The 19661-nt window shown below is 50.2% G+C and overlaps 3 protein-coding genes across 4 annotated transcripts in view; 2 read left to right on the top strand and 1 right to left on the bottom strand.

Annotated features, from left to right (window-relative positions):
- The window catches only part of SGK2 (serum/glucocorticoid regulated kinase 2), a 358288-nt gene that overhangs the window by 21963 nt on the left and 316664 nt on the right, over positions 1–19661 (top strand). The gene's annotated exons all lie outside the window — the stretch shown is intronic.
- LOC136060063 (uncharacterized) lies at positions 190–877 on the bottom strand. The gene has a single exon (XM_065754335.1). It carries the CDS (start codon positions 861–863, stop codon positions 195–197), a length of 669 nt encoding a protein of 222 aa, XP_065610407.1. The 5' UTR covers positions 864–877; the 3' UTR covers positions 190–194.
- On the top strand, positions 1878–16445 carry MYBL2 (MYB proto-oncogene like 2). Its single transcript, XM_065754156.1, has 14 exons — positions 1878–1936; positions 2372–2465; positions 3586–3657; positions 4030–4122; positions 5738–5958; positions 6124–6280; positions 7032–7301; positions 8079–8465; positions 10254–10393; positions 11351–11450; positions 12098–12211; positions 12793–12909; positions 14098–14244; positions 16278–16445. The coding sequence occupies exons 1-14, from the start codon at positions 1917–1919 to the stop codon at positions 16404–16406; spliced, it is 2061 nt and encodes a 686-aa protein (XP_065610228.1). The 5' UTR covers positions 1878–1916; the 3' UTR covers positions 16407–16445.

Here is a 19661-nt window from a genome sequence, read left to right as displayed (position 1 = left end):
TGTGCCAGGCCAAGGGCCCTCATGCTCCATCAGTCAGGAGTACAAGAGCACCGAGCAAGGCCCAGCCTGCAGGAAGGCACGCAGGAGGAAGTTTAAAGCTTTATTACTTTCATACAAAAGGCAGCAGGAGAAAGGCAGCAGGAGAAAGGCAGCAGGGCACCTCCTGCCACGGGGAAAAAACTTCACATTACCCCTCACCAGCACGGCCCCGGGGCCTGGTGCAGGAGCACAGAGCCAGGCTCTGCATCGCCCAGCTGGGCCTCGTGGGGCAGAGCCACATGCCTCCTGGGCCAGGCTGCAGGGACCACCACGGGGGTGCTCAGCAGCGACACATCCAGCTTGGAGCACCCCACGAAGCTGACATCAAGGCTGGCATCCAGAGGGGGCTTTATTTCTGAGATCTCCCACCTGGGTGCTGGGGGCTTCCCAGGGGAGGGCAGGTCACTCAGCAGCTCGGTGCTCTCCTTGAGGCACCTCCTGGCCTTGCACGGTGTGGAGGTGTTCCTCGATGCCACGTCCAGCGAGCAGTCGGGCCCGGCAGGCAGCTCGCAGGGCACGGCTGACAGGTCGAGTACGGCGGGGCCCGAGGGGCTCTTGCAGAAGGAGAAGGAGCTGAGGTCCGAGGAGCCCTGGCCGGCCCGCACACCGCTGCCCATGGACTGTGTCGCCATGCACGTAGAGTTCCCCCTGGTGGTGTCCGCATCTGTCAGCAGCTCCCAGGTACTCTGCTTCGGGGCACTACTGGAGTTCAGGTAGTAACTGCACACAGGGGAGAAGTGAGTGTGCCCAAAGGTCCCAGCCACAAATCCGTTGTCCAGGAGGTCCTTAATGGTCAGGATGCTGTGCTGCTGGGAGGACAGCATGGCGCTGGGCTGGAGTCCCTGTTGGAGCACACAGTTTAAGGGCTACCCCCATCAGCATCCTTTCAAACCCAAGCAGGGTACCGTTCCTGCCCCGTCTCCTCATGGGGCACAGGGCCCACACTGCAGCACTAGGGAATGGCTCTTTCAACCCCATACTGGAGACAAGGTAGCATCCCTAGATCTGTGCTCACACAGCCAGCATAGTGCTGCTCTTAGTTTTGTTTGCACCCCTAGGTGCAGGAAGCCTTGAAGGTCCCCTATTGCAGGGGACATTGGGATGGCTATTAGTGAAGCTTTATTCCCATTCCTGAGATCAGGACAGCACTGATCCTAGGTGGAGCCAGGCTGTGTCCCTCTAGGGGTAGCATGGAGGTCTTACAGACACAGCTGCTGCTCCAGCAGCAAGAGGGTACAGCACTAGGATGGCGTGGGGACACACAGCATCAGAAGTCTCATCACATAGAGCTCTTTAAGAGCAAAGGCAAAAAGCTCCCAGGTTTATATGGGAGAATAGCTACGCGCCTATTCCAAAAGGAAACATTTGAAAGACCAAAGCACTTCTTAAACGCAGCCTTAAATAGCACCTATGTAGAGTGGGAAATGGTATATATATAAAACCTATATGTTTTATAAATAGGAAATAAGAAGAGCACCACTCGCCTTTAACTTCCACAGTGGCTTCTCCCAGGATCGCAGCCCTTCCTTTAGCAGCGCTGCTTAAAGCGCTTTTATAGTTCTGGCAGTCAATTAATGGGCTCGTTCCCTAATTCAATTCATTTAGGAGAGGGAGGGCTGTGCGTTAGTTCCAGCAGCCAGGCAGGCGATCGCGAACTGCTGCGTACCCTCACCTTGCGGGTGTGGGGGTTGGCTGCTAAGCACGCATCCCGCGCACCTGGGAACGGACACGAGTGGGTGCGGGGCCGTGACGAAGGGCGCCCTCCCGCGCGCGCGCCTCTTTGTGCGGGCGCTGGCGCAGTGCGCAGGCGCGGCCCGGCCCCGCGCGGGGGGGGGGCAGCCGTTGGCGCGAGATAGGAAAGCGCCGCCGCCGCCGCCATGGCGCGCCGCAGCCGCGGGTGAGCGGCTCTACCCGGCGCGGGGGCGATCTCGCGTCTTGTCGCTGGCGGACAGCGAGCGGGGAGCTCGGGGACTCAGAGCGGTGCGGGTAGGACGGAGGAGCCCGGCTCGGAGCTGCTGTCCCGCCCGCCCGCCTCTTCGCGCTGCCCTCCGCCTGGGCCCGGCGGCTGATGGCGGTACCCGGCCTTGGGCCCGCCGTGCGCTTCTCTGTGTCCCGGCAGCGCCGGAGGAGAGATGCGTGGAGGGGGAGGGTGCGGGGCTGGGGCACGCGGAGCCGGAGCAGAAGGAGTTCTCCGTGTCAGCGCCGGATCGGCGAGCTCAGGGCGGGGTCCCGGAGCTCAGGGCGGGTGGGGGTGCGGGGTGGATTTGGGGTGCTCCCTATGCCGCGCTTTTCCCGGAGGAGGCGGTGACGCTCCGCCTGTTGCTCTCTGCAGTGAGGACCAGGATGAGCTGCACTGCCAGGACACGGACTCGGATGTGCCCGAGCAGCGGGACGGCAGGTGCAAGGTCAAGTGGACGCAGGAGGAGGTGAGTGAGGGCCGGCTGCCCGCCGCACGCGGGGGTGTGGGTATTGCTCGGTGAGAGCCTCATCCTGCTGCCACAACACCCGCTCGCGGTGTCTTGTCCCTGGGGAAGGGCCTTTCTTTTGCTGAGGCCTTAATGAGGGGAAGGTCAGGGGAGTTTGAAGCTCGGGGAGCAAATCGCTCTGATCGCTTCGGTAGCTGGGCCTGCAGTGAGGTGTCAGCTGCCTGCAGCGGGCTGCTGGGAGCTGGCTGAGGCCTGGAGCTGGTTCATGCAGTGCAGATGTCTTCCCTCTTCTGTAGCTAAAGTTGATAGAGTTGGAACTGTTAGGGTTGTGGTAAAGAGCCTGAAGTGAGATGGCATGTTTTCTGTCCTTCTTCCAGTCCCTCCATAGTCTCATAGTGAAAGCTACAAGACAACTCATTTCCCTTGGGCTCTGAGCATCAAGCAAGAGTGGCCTTTTGTGCAGAGATCAAAGCCTTGGGCTTATGTTGGGCAGGGAATTGTTTCTTACATTTGCCCACCCGTAAGGTGTTTCATTTCCTTGCCCACAGGCAAGAAAGCCCATAATAGGCTTTGTGTGAGCTGTAAGAGCAGGAAAACCTGGGCTGTAGTGCAGAGTTTGTGAGAGAAGTGCTGTAGAACCTGCCAGTGTGTAGAGGCAGCAGGCTGCCTGGCTAGTGGTGATGTACTTAGAACAGTCTGTTTCTTCGACCAGACAAAAGCAGTATGTGAGCTGAGAGATGGGCTTGCTTGCTCAGGAGCATACTGGGGCTGGATAAGCAAATAGTTCTGGTTGCACAGTTTGAACCAAACTGTGCTGGAACAGAGCTTGAGGTGGGCCTGAATGTGACCACAGCATCTGAGCTTGGTTTGTACTCTGCTCTCATCATGATTGCACCAGGAACTCACCCTAGTACAGAGCTCTGAGCCAGAAGTGTTCCAGCTGGGCTCCATGCGCTGCATCAATGTTAAAGGGCCCTCATACCCTCCTCCTTGTAATGCAGACATAAAAAGTTCAACAGTTAAAAGTATGTAGATGGTTCTGTTGATGCTGTTAGCCTTGGGGTGACCTTGGCATGTTTTGCTCAGTGTATGTGAAAGTGGATGTCTTTGTTCTTTGCAGGATGAGCAGCTGAAGATGTTAGTAAGACATTATGGGCAGAATGACTGGAAGTTCCTGGCCAGCCACTTTCCTGTAAGTGCCCCTTTACCTGGTTGGGAATCGTAGTGTTTGCATGCTGTTTCTTGTGCTCAGGGCACTGGCTGTCTCTGCAGTGCCTCGTACGGTTGAACTTTGTTCTATGGCTGCTACTGTTGAACAAATTTAGTGCTCCTCTAGGACAGGGTGGCACGTCCTTCTTGCTTACAGGAGTTCATGGGTGAGTTTGTTGGGAGCTGGAGTGAGACATTGAGGTTCCTGTACTCTGCACTATAGCCATAATGTGCGTTCTGTATGCACCTGTACTTTTTCCATGGGGCACACTGTGTATGTGAGGACTGCTGTGTTTCTGTGGGGGTTTTTGGAGCTCCCAGTCCCATGTATGTCTGCTCTGACTCCTTTTCCCAGAACCGCAGTGACCAGCAGTGTCAGTACCGGTGGCTCAGGGTGTTGAACCCAGACTTGGTTAAGGGCCCTTGGACCAAAGAGGAGGACCAAAAGGTAAGTCAGGCAAGTGAGAGTCTGAGCACTGGACTGTGACCCTCTCTGGAGTAGGTGGAGGTGTCAGTCCCTCTGGTCTTAGAAGCTGTAAGTAGTTCTTTCCAGTGGTGGACATCCATACGAGTTCCACTCTTGAACTGTTGTGAGCAGCCTAATGCAGCCATGGTCATGATGAGCAGAAGTGGGCCTAGGCATCTTCAGCTGAACGCTCTCCCTCCTCATACTGCTGAAGTAGCAATGGAGCAAGCAGATATGGGAATTAATTCATCCATCTGCTTGTAGTTCTCTGCCTGACCTGGCCATGATGAGCCTTCAAGAAAATAAATCTGGCTTTTTCTGTTCCATGGTGTCTAATATTTGACAGATGAATTGTGAGTTCTGAGACTCTGCTGGTTCCAGAGTGAGCTGAGAGCAAACAGCTCAGACGTCCTTAAGAAAGGATGAACTTAATTCCTAGTTATGTGTGTTCTGTTGCAACATTTCCTAGTTCATCAGATTCCCTGTAACATCCCTGCTCACCCATTTCTTTCCATTTTACACCCATTATAATCCCTTATGCCTCTGGGGCTTTCTGTCTGTTTTTTGTCAAACACTTCCTGAGGAGGCTTATAACAATGCCCTCCTATAGCAGAACAAGTTGCTGCCTACTTTCCCCTGGTGTTCTCATGTCCTGATTGCCAGCCATCCCATTGTGGTCAAGCCAGGCTCCAGCTTTCTGAAACTATGCATAGCTTTGCTCTGCAAACTCTCCAGGTCCTTGGACATGAGTATCTGTGGCCCACTTGTTTGCCCCAGGCAGTCAGTCTGCAGTAGGGATGCTAGTTATGGACCAAGAACCCTGTGAGCAGGCTCTGTGATGCATCTACTACCTGCACCTTTCAGCCAAGCACTGCTGGACAGGGTGAAAATGTTCTTTTGGAGTCATCTGGCCTTCTCTCTGAGATTTTAGCAGGCTGAGTTCTGCAGGCAGCAGGTTGTTACGTTGCTTTGTTGCATGGGTATATTTCAGGCCAGTCAGAAATGAGCATTTGCACTGAGCTTCAGGCAGACGTGTCGAAGTCCAAGGTGAAGAGGAAATTGCAAAGTGAATGTTGCTCATTTCTGCTTCGGTGCTTGCACCATGAGTCCTGCTGTTAGTGGGGCATGGAGCTGTAGGTTATAACCTCTGTTAAAGGAGGATTGTGCCGTGCTGTCCCAGCAGGCAGAGCAGTGTGGATATGGTGGGAACTCCATTCATGCAGCCAGGTCCTTGGGAAGGAAGGAGGTCAGAGAAGGCTTGGAGCACATGGGATGTGATGCTTTGCTCTGACTTGTTGCTCACTGCACCTGCCCATCTCCATCGCAGCCCTCTGTGAGCCATCATCCACATCCGCTAGGTGTCAAGTGGCAAAATGGCTGCACGAAAACTGCCTCTTCCAGGCATTTGGTTGAACTGTTGCTCACAGAAATGTTTTTCACCTGTCAGTGCTGGATTCCCTCCAGCTTTTTTTCCTTGATGGATCCTTCTGTGTCTGCCCACACCTCATCTCAGCACAGATGAAATGTGAAGCAATGTTTGTATTGACCTTCCCCTCCTTTGCTCCATTTCCTTATTTCCTTACTGCTTTCTTCAAAGGTAATTGAACTGGTTAAAAAATATGGCACCAAGCAATGGACTCTGATAGCCAAGCACCTGAAAGGACGCTTGGGGAAGCAGTGTCGGGAGCGCTGGCATAACCACCTGAACCCTGAGGTGAAGAAATCCTCCTGGACAGAGGAGGAGGATCGCATCATTTTTGAGGCCCACAAGGTTTTGGGGAATCGCTGGGCAGAGATTGCCAAGCTTCTGCCTGGGAGGTAGGGTGTCTTTTTTCACTGGTACAAGCTGCGTGGCCCGTGGAAATCCGTGTGTTGGTCTCACAGGATGGGGCTGGGGAGCTCACAGGAGCTCTTATCTGTGCTTTAAGGCTACATTAACAGTAGTTAATGGTGACTTTTTGTTTTCTTCTGTTTTCTCTGCAGGACTGACAATGCTGTGAAGAATCACTGGAACTCCACCATCAAGCGCAAAGTGGACACGGGAGGCTTCCTCAACGAAACAAAGGAGTCCCAGCAACTGTACTTGCTAGTGGAAGTGGATGACAATGAGAGCCAAAGCGAAACAAGAGCTGGGAGCCAGGTACTGTACAAGTATGTGGGCAGCTGGGTCCGTCCCTGCTCTGCTGATGTGCAGCAGAGCTGTTCAGTTAATCTTCTGCTGCCTCTAATGCTGCCTTTGCACAGCCTGTTGTCTACATAGAGTCCCTTCTCCAAGTCCACTGACTTCTGGGAACTCTCTCCCTCCAGAAGCTAGCAGTATAATGTGTGCCTGGGTGTGTTATCCAAATGGAAGACAGCAGTCTGCTATTGTTATCTTGCTACCCCCTGTGTCAAGTCTGTGTTGGAGTCTGAACATTTTCTGGAGGCTCCACTGTACCCCTGCTAGCAGGGGAGTGGCTGCTCCACGATGTGCAGTGATGAGGGGGTGTGTGTGTGATGAGGAGGTACTATGTTCTCACCCTTTAAAATAGAAAGCAGGGAAAGTACACGTGGTTATTTGTGTGAAGAAAGCATGACACTTTCAAAGGCAGACTCTTCAAAGGAAGTGTGGAGTTACAGCTACCTGCCCAGACTTTGTTCTGCTATTGTTATGGAATGCTCTTGAGAGAGATCCTCACTTAAATAGTCCTGCTCTTAATTTGTATGGGCTCCTTCAGGTGATGTATGGGATGGAGCAGTGAGGGAGGACACGAATGTAAGACAATCTGAGTGGCTGGTAGGAAAGCAGGAGGGGCAGAGTGAGCACAAGGATCTGTGCTTGTGGCTTAGGACTTGATCTTGTTCACTTGGTTTCTGCTAATGGCTGGAATTCCTTTCTTGTCTGTGTGAAGACTGTTATGTCAAACAGGACAGTTGATAACTCTGAAGTAAAGGAGGAGGATGTCAGCGATGAGGAGGTGACGGGTTTGCAGGAGTTACCCTCAGAGCTGCCAGCTGCTGAACTGGCTGAGCACAACGAGGAAGGGACCCCAGATGATGTGGTGCCTGAGGATACCTCAGCATCTGTTGCATCTCCGTACAAATGGGTCGTCGAAGCTGCCAATTATCTGTGCCCTTCTTCTGTCCCAGCATTAAATGAAGCTCTGGACATGATTGAATCTGTAAGTAGCACACCTTTGCTCCTTCAGCTAGTGGAGGGAGACTTATGGGACCTGATTTCCACCACTGTTCCATGGAGTGAACTTGCTGGGTCAGTTTGCTCATCGCCATAGGCATCCTGAGGAGAGTTGGGTGGATTCCTTTAGATTAGCCTCCAGTTTGATTCATCTCCAGAATGCTTTGTACAAAGGGAAATATCTCTGTAGGTTGGCTTATGAGCTGATTATCTGTGAAATATTCACAGGAGAGCAGAGGCTTGGTGCCCAAGGCTTAATGGCCAATTTGTGGGTCCTTAGAGGCCTGTTTGAAAAGTACTTGTATTGATGGGATTGAGCTGTGAATGGCCTGGCTATTTTTCATCTGTTTACAGCAGTGTGCTTTACAGCTAACCCTGTATCCACCCATACTGGTGTGACCAAGTTTGGCAACAGTCACCTTTTCAGACTCTGTCCCCAACCACTTCTGTTTTGCCCTGTGTGTGGATGCAGCTGTGTGTTGCAGCTGTGCTGTGAACCCAACTGGGAAACCGACCTAGCATAAATAGAAAAAAACTGCCCTACACACAGCTTTCAGCTGGATCAGGTCTGTGGTCTGGTTCTCAGCTGTACTGACCACAGAGAAAGGAGAGCTTGAGTTCTTCTGTAGCCAGGCTCCTTGCACAGTTCAGTGCAGTATTGCACACCTGCTTATTTCACCTCCCAGTTAACCTCTGTATTTACACCAGCCAGCTGCTCAGCTTTCCTTCCTGGGCTGCTGCTGATGGCTTCTCTTGTATGCAGGACCCGGATGGGTGGTGTGACCTGTCCCAGTTTGACCTGCCTGAGGAACCCTCTGCTGGCAGCAGCAGCAGTAGCAGCAGCCCGGTGAGGCAGACGCCCAGCAAATCAGCACCATCCCTGCCCAACGTGACTGAGTACCGCCTGGATGGCCACACCATCTCCGACCTGAGCAAGAGCAGCAAGGGGGAACTCATCCCTATCTCGCCTCATGCAGAGGTGAGCTTTGGCACTCCGCCCTCTGTGCTGAAGAGGCAGAAGAAGAGGAAGATCACTCTCTCCCCTGTCACAGAAAATGCCCACAGCTCTGGCGTCTCCTTCCTTGACTCCTGCAACAGCATAACGCCCAAGAGCACTCCTGTCAAGACACTGCCCTTCTCTCCATCTCAGGTATGGAGTAGTGGCCCAGGCCAGTGTGGGTTCCTCTGCTTGGGTTTATTTATGAACTAGTAAACATGTCAGTGCTTTGCCTTAATGCTGTAATCCCATCAGCTCTGCCATCTTTGTCTTTCTCCTCTCTTTCATTAGGCAGGTCCAGTGCATAGGGTATGAGTGTGTTTCTGGGAAAACAAGGTGCAGGGCTGGGTTCTGGCACTGCTTGTCTTCAGTGCTACTCTTTCTGTGGGAGGAGCAGCCTACGATTCCCTCAGCAGGAGCACTTGCAGCACAGGCCAAGCCCAGTTACCCTGCATGATAGATGGGGCCACATGCCTGCTGTGAGGAAGGAGCACTGCTATGCAGATCTGCACCTGCCTACTGCAGGAGAGAGCACAGTGCTTCCTTGTCCAGGGTTCCATGTGTGGGCATTGCTGCCCTGGCAGGGGATAGCAGTGCTGCGACAGCGTGCTTTCCCTCCTTATTTTTACTTTAGTTATGTCTGGACAGCACCTGCTGGTGCATCCCTGCGGATTGGTGGCTCAGGGATATGGCTCGTGGGCCTTGTCTTTGTTACAAAGTAAGTTTGGGACTTTTCCATCTTTGCCATGACTCTTGTAAAGTCTGTACCTGGTCCCACAACAGACTCCTTACTGCAGTGCTGTGGCACACACACGCCCTGGCTCCTACCTTGACATAGTGAAGTTCTGTCAGTAAGACAGGATAAATCCTGCTGCACTGTTATGCCATCTAGCAGAGCTTCCACAGCTGGTCTGTCATTTACATGCTGTTTCCCTTAGCTGAACCTCCCAGGACTTTGTATTTCTGGTGTTCTGCTGCCCTGAGCAGTGCATGGTAGAGCACCATAGGATGCTCTGATACCTAGATTCAGGTCAACCTTGAATGCACACCCACCAAGAACTGGGGAATCAAAGTGAGACCTGAGTAGTACAGTTCTGTTGTGAGAAGCTGAGAGGGCTGGAATGAATCTGAAAACATAGAAAGCTCTGTATGAGGAAAGAATTTCTTTAGTTTGGGAGTGACAGAGCACTGTGAAACAGGCTGCCCACGGGAGTTGTAGAGTCTCCTTCTCTGGGGATATTCAAAACCTGCCTGTATGTTTTCTCTGTGTAATCTACAGTAGAGAACCTGCTTAGCAGGTGGGTTGGACTTAGTGATCTTGATAGGTCCCTTCCAACCCCTTCAATTCTGTGATTCCATGATCTCGGAGGAGGTCAGTCTCAGACTGAACCCATACCATCAGTTGAATGTAACACAAACAGCTTTATTTTTTAACACACTGTCGATAGTCTGTGTTACTTGGCCTGACCTTGTGGTTGCTGACCAGAACTCAGAACAGGCTTTTTGTTGTGCTGGTGGCACTGTTTCTTCACCACATAGCTAGGCCTTATCTGGACCAGTATAAGCAGGGACTTCCCTCCCACCTTGTAGCTGACTAGTTGTGGCTGCTTACCCTCTTTTGAGAAGTAAACTTTATAGGTGTGAGGCACTTTCTCTGATGCCTTACTCCATGTGCTGGACTATCTCAGTAAAAGGTGTCCAAGCTCATGCTGAGATGAATTCCCCTTCTGTCACTTAGTGTTTAACAAGAGTCACTCTAAATCTTGCTGGGACAGATCCTCCATTGGGAGTTATTCTGTATGGAAGGGTTGTCCCTACATCAGGTTTTCCACCTTTTTTTTTTTTTTTTTTTTACAAAAGAAAAAAGGTAGTGACTAATGATACTGTGTTAGGAAGTTTGAGACTGAGTGTGTTTTCCTGTTTCTTTCCTGTGTTGTGCAGTTCTTAAACTTTTGGACCAAACAGGATACACTAGAACTAGAGAACCCATCTCTTACCTCTACGCCTGTGTGCAGTCAGAAGGTGATTGTCACCACCCCACTGCACAGGGACAAGACTCCTCTGCTCCAGAAAAACTTAGCGTAAGTCCTGTATTTTTTCTTGCTCATCCCAACCTGAGCAGCATCCTTTTTCATGCAGGAGTTTGATCCAAGTCAAACAAACCTTCCCCAGTGCTGGCACTACTGAGAATCACAAGGCAAGCTGAGGGATTTCCTGAAATCAGTATGTCACCCAAAAACAGCTCCTCTGTGAGCTGCAGGGAACAAGTGTCCCATCTGGTTGGGACCTCAGCCAAATGACCACTGTTGTGCTCAGCTGCTAGGTTGGCTGCTGCCTTCCTTGCACATCTTTGGGAAGCATTACCATGCCATGAGCCCTCTGCCAGCTGTGAAGGGATTTGATCTTGACAAAGACTGTTCAGATCCATCCTTTTAGCTCTGCATCCTCTGACTTGTGGGACAGGACAATGATCTTGAGGCACCATCCCAGCCAGGTGAGAGAGGGTGCCCTGTGCAAGGAGTGTTCTGCTGGCAGGCCTGTCTCTGCATGTCACTACACCGATGCAGCACAGTTTGTGGAGGTGCTGGCTGTGCTAGCAAAGCTGGTGTGGCCCAGAGCAGCAACCACATCCTGTTCTTGTGAGCTGGCTTGGCTTTTCCAAGTGTGATTGCACCAGGATTTCCACTGGTCACAAAGCTTTGACTGGCCCCGAGGAGCTCTGCTAGCAGAAGCACTATGGAGTAGCACTGGCCCGTGGGGGTCTGTCATGCCACAGGTGTTGTACCACTTCCTGATGAGAGTGCTTGGCGCTGGCAGAGTGGAGAAGCCTAGCTGGTGTTTCTGAAGGATATTTTCCCTTCTGAAGGTTCCCTGAGAGCCTTTGGCCCTGCTTATGCCCCAGGAATACTTTACCCAGACAGATGGCTTCTGTTGTCACCGCGTGAGACTGCAGGTGGCTTGTGTAGTGAGAGGGTTTGGAAGGCTTTGTGATTTACAGCACGTCTTATCCTTAGTCTTTTCTACTTCTCCATTGCCAGGTTTGTCACACCAGATCAGAAATATGTGGTGGACAACGCTCCACACACCCCAACACCTTTCAAAAACGCCCTGGAAAAATATGGACCAATCAGGCCTTTGGTATGTACTGGACAGGTCTGTTGCTTGCTGGTGGCAGTGCTTTTCTCCTAGGCTGCTTGGTGAATACAAAAGGGATGTGGGATAGATTGCAGCAGAGCTGTGAGCCTGATGTTATTTGAGCAGTAATATGGTACAGTTTGGTAGTGCCGGGCTGAGATGAGGGGGATGAAGGAAACCTTGTCATACCAAACATGTATCATGATACGTAGCCACAGGACTTCTAGCTCCTCTGTAAAGCAGCCAAAAAAGAACCCAGCCAATCCAAAACAGCTTTTGAATATGGCCTCAGTGTTTGGTTCATGACCTTGAGGAAAAGCAAAGAAACACTACATCTCTAACATGGACTTAATGTGGGTGCTGTGGGGATGGCAGTTTCAGTACCATGCCTTCAGTACACACTGGTGTCTTGATGGCACTTCTGGGGTTCAACTGGTAAGAGTCTCCCCTGTGCCTGGAGAAAGTGAATCTGTCAGGCTAACAGGAATCCTGTCATCTGTTTCCTGCTGGGAAGTAGATACTTCATAATATTTGTCTTCCCACTTTGAGTTCCTGTGGGTTACCCTGGCCCCATTATTCATTGAGGGAATTCTAAGTCTGCCTGGTGTGCAAATTGTAATGTGCTCTGTCTTCCTCCCTCCTTGCACAAGCCCCAGACTCCTCACCTGGAAGAAGACCTAAAAGAGGTGCTCCGAAGTGAAGCTGGCATTGAACTTATCATTGAGGACGACGTGAAGCCTGAGAAACAGAAAAGGAAACAAGGGGTGAACTGGTTTTGCTTCCAGTATCTGCTATTGGGCTGCCCTGTACTTGTGAGCGGTGTCTTTGCTGGTTGTGTTCATCCTGCTGTTTATGCCAAAAAGTTTTTCAGTATGTGGCTGCTGTCTGTTAGTGAGTGAGACTGTTTGTGTTCCTGAGGTTAAGGCCTGCTTAAAATACTGCCAGCTGTGGCCTGGTTTATGCAGAACTCAGGGCTGTGCCAGGAGATGCTGTCTCTCCAACATGCAAGGAGAGACTCAAGACAGACCTGAAGCATCTGCTGCAAGTTGGGCTCCCCACAGACTGTAGATTGGTGCAAAAAGTCTCTTGGCTCAGAAGCCCCAGGTGATGTGACCTTCCCTTTCTCCTGGAAGGAGTTTCCCCTTCTAAATCAGTGGCACTTAAAAGCATCAGGGAGACAACTAGAAGCTGCTGTGCCCTGCGGTGGGGAAGGCAGCAGCACATCTTTCTGAGGTGCTAGTGTGATGCAGATAGAGGGTTATGTGGGCTTGGTGTGTACCCTGGGCCATTAGGATGGGAGTTCCCTGAGTTGACTTGTGCTCACACTTGTATTTGTGTTTCCCAGTTGCACAGGAGCCCAATCAAGAAGGTCCGGAAGTCACTGGCCCTAGATATTGTGGATGAAGATATGACACAAAATATGCCAGCTCTGTCCAAAACTATCTGTTTCAAAAGAACCCAGGTGAGGGGTTTCTTGCTGTTGCCAAGTTTGGCATGTGGGTGAGGAAGCAGGGGACTTCTATAAGTTCATGATCTCCAGTACCAAAGCACAAGTGCCTTGTGTCCAAAATTCTAAATACATTGTGGCCCTCTCCATTCTCACCCCACCACTTGTGTTTTCTTGACCTCCAGGGGCTGGTTTAGGGAGCTGTTCCTGCAGACCCATTGCAAAGGGATATAGCTAAGGGATTTGATTTAGTAGTTTAGTGGTTAGGAATGGTGTTAGGACGATGGTTGGACTAGATGATCTTGTAGGTCCTTTCCAACCTAATGTACCTGTGAACCTATGATATGCTGGTTTGACTCCCTGCACTGTGTACCCACAGAACTGTGTGAGCCCTTGATGTGGTCCTGCTGAGAGGGAGAGCAAAGCAGATAGCTTCTTGTGGAAAAGGAGCATTTCTGCAGCAGCACACTGTTCCTGGGAATATTCTGAGGCATCTATGCTGTCCTATGGCCCAGTGCTGCTGAAACAGAGGGCTTCTTCTGCCCTTCCAGCACTTCCCTGGGCTTGGCTGCAGGCTTCTTCCCACCACCACTACTGCTTTTGTTTTCTGACCTTAGCAAGTATGGCACCTCTAGCCCTTTAAAACAGCAGAAATAGTTGTTTTTTTTAATACTAGCAACTTAGCACAAGGGCTGCGGGATCCAGAATCCAGGCATGGTGTAGGGGCTGCAGGCTGAATCACAGCTGGAAGGGCATAAGCTCTGAATAAACAGAAATTCTTGTGCAAAAGCTGCCTGCAGAAGGAGATGCAAATTCCCTTGTGGTTTGACTACTGCCCAGCTGCTTTTCTACCTCTGGGATGGGGAGAAGCCTTATGTGTTCTCATCCTTGGAGGTTTCCTTGGCTGGCTGCAGGGGTGAGAAGCACCTTCATCTTAGAAGACAAAGGCTGTGTTTTTGTTTAGTTGCTTATTTCTTATAACCATTGTTGTTTTTTTCTGTGCAAGCATGGTTTGGTTAGTAAGCTCTCCAAAGAAGCCTTGTGCAAAGCAGCAGTGACTTTGGCACCTGCAGCTGCCTTATAGTGTGTGGATGAAGTGGTGGGATTTGTTAGTTGACATTTTGGCCAGGACAAGTATCAGCACTCCTATCAAATATCAGTAAATTGCCTTTTTTCTTTATGCAGTTTTCTTTCCTTTTGCAGCCTGTGAATTTCCTGTCACGATCCTTGAACCTTTCCTCCTCAAACAGGAAGAATGACTCTGGCTTGCTCAACAGAGCCTTTGTCCAAGTGCAGTCAGAGAAAATGTCCTACAGGAAGATGCCAAGCCATTTCAGACCTCCAGCACCGGTAAGCCCTGCAGCTGCTCCCTTCCATCAGCAGGTTAGCTGGTAGTGCTGCCCCTGTTCTTCTTCAGAAGGAGAAGTATTGGGGTCAAGCTCAAGAGGAACACAGTGTGCTCCTGTGTGGGCATCTGTACTCTGTCAGGGCTGTCTTGGCACTCAGTTTTGGAGGTGATGAACTAGCAGCCTCATACTACAGCTGTCTCAGCTTTCCTTGCAAACCTGCCCTTCTGCTAGGGCTCAAAGCCCCATGGCTCATCAGAGCTGTGGTCTGCAGGGCCTATTTGGCCCTGGATTTCTGTCCTGGGAATCTGTATGTTGTTTAAGCCCATCAAGAAATTTAGACTAACCCAGCAGTAAGCTTTTTTTTCAGGAACTGCTTCTTGGGTGGACAACAGTAGGTTAAACTTTTTTGTTTCTCTGTCTGTAACAACTCTGTGAGGCACTATGTAAGTGCCAAAAAGGCATTTCCCACCCCTGTGAGGGGTATTTCTAGGTTGTGGTGAAATCTGTGAGCTGCAGACAGCATAGGCTGCCTTTATCCTGACATTTACATGCACAGTGGAATTACAGAGCTCCAGTGGATGATGTTTACTTGCCTCTCAAAGATAACTTATAACCTGTGCTGATATTGGTGCTTTTGAGGGCTGTTGACCATTGAGGTTTTTAACCTTTGGGGGACATAAATGGTTGTGTTCTCTGTAAGGTCTTCTCCAGCTGGTGTAGTTGCAGACAGTGCATTAGAAGAAGTGGATCCCTGCTTCATTTGGTGGAGTGCCTTGGAGAAGGGCATGGTTTTTGCAGATACTTGCCTGGGCCAAGTCATGGAAACTCTCTAGTAGGGTGGAAATCTATATTTTTCCTGGTAAGGGGTGAAAACAGGGAGAGGAGGTGTTTTCAGATGCTAGGAAAAGCCCAGGTGCAGTCTTCACAGAGCATCCTTGGCTCTGTCTTCAGATAAATAGAGCATCCGTCTGTTGTGAAAACTCTTTCTTCTGACAAATAAGTACTCCTCAGCCAGTGTAATTCCTTCCCCTTCTCAGAATAGGCCCCTCTTAAACACTTCCATTTCTCCTGCTGTCCTAGGTAGAGTTGTATTGCTCTGAGTGCTAATAGATCCATATAAATAAAGCACTGGAAGTGACTTGAGGGTGGCAGTAAGGCAGCTTGTGTGGTGACAGAGTACAGGTGTGCTGAGAAATCCTGTAGCCCAAAGACAGCAGAGCTGCCTGTGGTGTTGCTGGGCTCTTGGGATTTGTTGTACCAGACTAGTGCTGCTAGCAGTGGCAGCTATAGATTAAGAAAGCTCTCTTAGCTTTGAGCTGAACGTAAATTATCCCCAAAGCCATGCTGTGTGTGCAGGGGGCATTCCTGTTAGCAAATATTGCACATAAAACTCTGGTTATTTGCCATTCACATAAATGGGTACTTCCAGTTCAGGGCAATATATACATTGCTTTGCTGCATTTATCAGAGGATTTGCAGAGGTTTTCCCAGCATAGCAAAGCATGTCATGAGGGCTTTCGCTTCACACAGTGTCTGAAGCACATCTGATTTTTTTTTTCAGCTCTTCCTGTGTGCTGTGTGAGGCTCTGTTGAAGCTACAGGCACCAAATTGCTGCTAAGGATGGATGGTCTTTGTGACCAATGTGACCCTTCAAGTCTGGGGCTGAGCGGCTTCCATAGGTGTTGAACTGGTTGGCAATAAACCTGGAAGCTGCAGTTGAATTCTTTTCATCCCTCTGGGCTCTGTTCAGTGCAGTGAAGCTTAGTGGGCTTATTCTTTGGGGCTTTGGTCCCAAGGCAAGCAGGGGAAAGCCCTAAAAGAGGCTTTGGGTGGTTCTACATCGGAGCTTTTAACTGGGGAACTGCTGAATGTAACCCCCCAGGCTGGAGTTTTGTTTTTGTTTTCCCTAGGGAGCAGATTGCTTTGTTTATGCACATTGTTTTAGTGTGTCAGCATCGTGTTTGTCTTGCTACTCCCCAGCACCTTCTTCTCCCTTGACTGTGTTGTACACGTTCTTTCTTTTCCCTCCGTAGATGACCAGGGCTTGGAAAGCAGTGGCCTGTGGTGGAACCCGAGATCAACTCTTCATGCAGGAGAAAGCACGACAGTTCTTGGGCACGTTGAAACAAAGTCACACATCAAGGACCTTAATCTTATCATGAAGGATTGTTCTGCTCTTTTTATTTTATTATTTTAATGTTTTAAATTTTGCTATAAAAGGAGAGGAGGGAACTATAAAGTTGGGGGGGAAAAAGAAGTCCTCTGCAAGGCCATACCATGTAGGGGTGATCTTTTTTTTCCTTATATTCCCAGGTTAGATCTGTATTGTAATAAACTGGGTTAACTGCTGGCTAAAACGTGGGATACAAGTTCTGGAATCCTTATGGAAAGGCAAATGAGAGAGGGGTGGAGAGCTGACAGCAAGAGCAGAGCACTCAGCAAGACCTGGGCTCCGCAAGCATAGGAAGCTGATTCACCGTGGAGCAGCACACGTACAGGCATTGGAAACAGACTTTGATGGCTGCTGGATTTCATGCTGGCTGCTCTGCTACCTTGGGAATGGCTCTTGTTAAAGTTCCCATGCATCTCCTCTTCTGGCTTCCTGCAAGGGATGGCGGCTCCTCCTTGCTCTAGGGTGAAGATGGCGTGCTGTCCTGGGAGATGTGCTTTGGAGTGGTCTGCATTTTGAGCTGGCCACTTGTTCCCTGTGGGGCTGCTTGTACTGCCATGCTGCAACGGGAGCAGCAGTGGGTGCCTTTTGCCAGGGACTTGCTCCCTCTGGAAATAAACAATGGTGCTAACAACACCCTGTCGTTCAAACTTGCTTTAACTCTGCCTGGGGCCTCACAATGTGCAGAGGGAGGCAGTGCTGTGCCAGGGTTGCAAGAAGCAGCAGAACATGCAGTGTACTGCAGGATTTCTGAGCAGGTCAGAGCGGCTGCTCCTCTCTTGGGCAGCTGCTGTGAGCACCTGGCCTGGAAGAGCGTTTGCAGTGCAGACCTTGGCTCCTGGGGCAGTGCCCCTTGGCAGACTGATCCACCTGAACAAATTGCTCAGCTATTAATTAATGGTGAGGAATAACACTTAAGCATGGGCCTGATCTGGACCCAAGGGGTAATGCTGTTTTTTTTATAGGTGAATGAAATACACTGAGGTCAAATCATGAGCAGAAGGGCATGGGGGTTTGCTACAGAGGAGGGAGAGACAGGATAGCTCAGTAGAGAGAAAAAAAAAATTCCTGGCAAGTTGGAGGCTTTCTTTGTTACCTTTCCCAAGTTAGGGGAGAAGGAATGGTTTTCCTCTTCCCCTCGACAGTTTTGCTAACTTAAGAATGGCTTTGGCTACTTCATGGATAGGCACAACTGCGTGCAATTGGAAAGGTGCTGGGAACAGTGAAGAGCAGCTCACTGGTTAGATTGGCACATGAATGGCTCTGTGTTGTGAGGTGCCATCCTTATAAGCCAGCAAAGCCACGGTGGCAGGGTTTGGCAGCACAGGGAAGTGCAGGGTGAGCATCCCTGTGCCCTGGAGCCTCTCCAGTGGAGGGCACTGTCTGCAGTCCCTTTGCAGGGCACAAAAACATAACAGCTGTGTACCTCTTGTTTCAGGCTGTATTTTATATCAGAAATACAGAGCTGAGAAATCCTTACCAACAAACTTGTTAATAAAACCTTGGATCCTGGGAAACAAGGGACTTTTCGAAGGCTGGCTCATTTTTCATTTCTACAAGCTCTGGGCCAAAGCAAATCCATGAAGTCATTTTTATTTCTGTTTCTCTGTGCTGCAGTGTTTGCTTTGGAAATACGGCTGGGACCACTTGTCTGAAAGCCTGGCTGTAGCAGTTTCAATTTTGTTGTTATTTTAAGAGAAATTGTTGTAAAACTCTCCCTCCTACTTTGGCTTCGGTGGGGGAAGGCAGCCTTTGGGTACCTCCCAGGATTTTTTTTTGTTCCCTAATTGTGTTGGACACATCCCACGTTGATCCTTATTTTACTCTGAGCCCTCAGAGCCTCTGCAGAATTGCTTGTGAGGACTGCTGCGTGCCCTGAGCTCTGCCATCCCTGTGTGGCTTCTGGCTTTCCCCTGTGGGACTAGAGGACACTGCTCTCTGGCTTTAGTGTTCTGGGCACTGAAATAAATAAATAAACACTAAATTGTGTTTGCTTTCCTGCACTGATGTGAGCTGAGTCCTGAGTGCGTGTTGCCAGCTCCGCTGCAGGATAAATCAGTGCACGATCCCACTGCATATGTTTGAGCTGCCCCTAAATTAAAGGATTATGAGGCTGAGAAGTATTAACTGCTACTCTAATGTTGTAAATCCAGATAGAGCTGGGTGTCCCGCATTGCAGATTGCTTATTAAGAAAGATTGAGGGGCAGAAAAATAGAAAAGAAAACGAGCAAGGCTAGCACGGTTAATGAGGAAAAAGACAATTAGCTTTTAATTGGAAAATGGAACTCCTTGTGAGGATATTACCAACTTGGTTTGTCCATCCTTTGGCTTGGGGGTGGGAATAGGCACTGCTCTGCAGCTGGGGAAAAGTAGTAGACTTGTTTTTTAACTCACAATTCAGATGCTCCAGTTTATTTCCAGTGAAAACCAGTTCAACTTGCCATGGCTGTAGGGGCCCTGGGCCCTCTGGCTGGAGCTGGGGAGACTGGGCAGGAAGACCGTGGAAATGGGGTCCCAGTGGTGTCCCAAGCAGTGCTGGGAGCACTTCCAGAGAGACCTGGAGGTTTAACTTGAAGCAAAAGATGAGGAAGGAAGGGTCCCATGGGCTGTCGTGCTTCTAATGCGCTGGAGGGAAATGCCCTCATCCCTGCTGTGGGGAAAGCTGCAGAAACCCCCAGCTTGCTGGATATTTTATTGTTGCCATCGTTATTCCTATTTAGCTTTGTATATGCTTTGTGTTTTGCATTCCTAACTTGAGGCAGGTGTTGCCTTTGTTTGAGTCCAGGCATGGAAAATTGATCAATTTTAGCAGTGGTGAGAGGGGAATGCTGGAGCTCCTGTGGTGATGGCAATGCCCAGACTGCAATATGGACATGATGCCCAGCTGAGGAAAGCAAAAGTATTGGAGTAAGGAGGGAAAAAGGAAAGAAGAGGGGGAAGAGAAGATACACCCAAGGGTTTTTTTTTCTTGTTCTTTTTTGGCAGGATCCATTTTGGGATGGACCTGGTTGGTGCCTGGCTGGGAAGTATAGCTTAGTATTGTGCTGCTGTCTGTCAGAGGGCTGTCACATCCCGGCCCTGTTCCTGCTGGCCGGTGTGCTCAGTTTCTCTGCCTTTTTCTCTCAGCTGATGGTGCTAAAGCGCTGTGCAAGCAGCAGGCTGTGCTGTGTGGAGGGACTGTGGCTGGGCACCTGCATGCAGCCATAGAGAAACGCATAGGGTAAAATAAGTATTTTCTCCTCTTTC

This window comes from Cyrtonyx montezumae, unplaced genomic scaffold (genome assembly GCF_038088225.1).
Source record: "Cyrtonyx montezumae isolate F1298 unplaced genomic scaffold, pur_monq_1.0 scaffold_9, whole genome shotgun sequence".
Taxonomy (NCBI): domain Eukaryota; kingdom Metazoa; phylum Chordata; class Aves; order Galliformes; family Odontophoridae; genus Cyrtonyx; species Cyrtonyx montezumae.
Note: the sequence above shows the minus strand (reverse complement) of the source record. Positions and strands in the feature narration are given on the sequence as shown.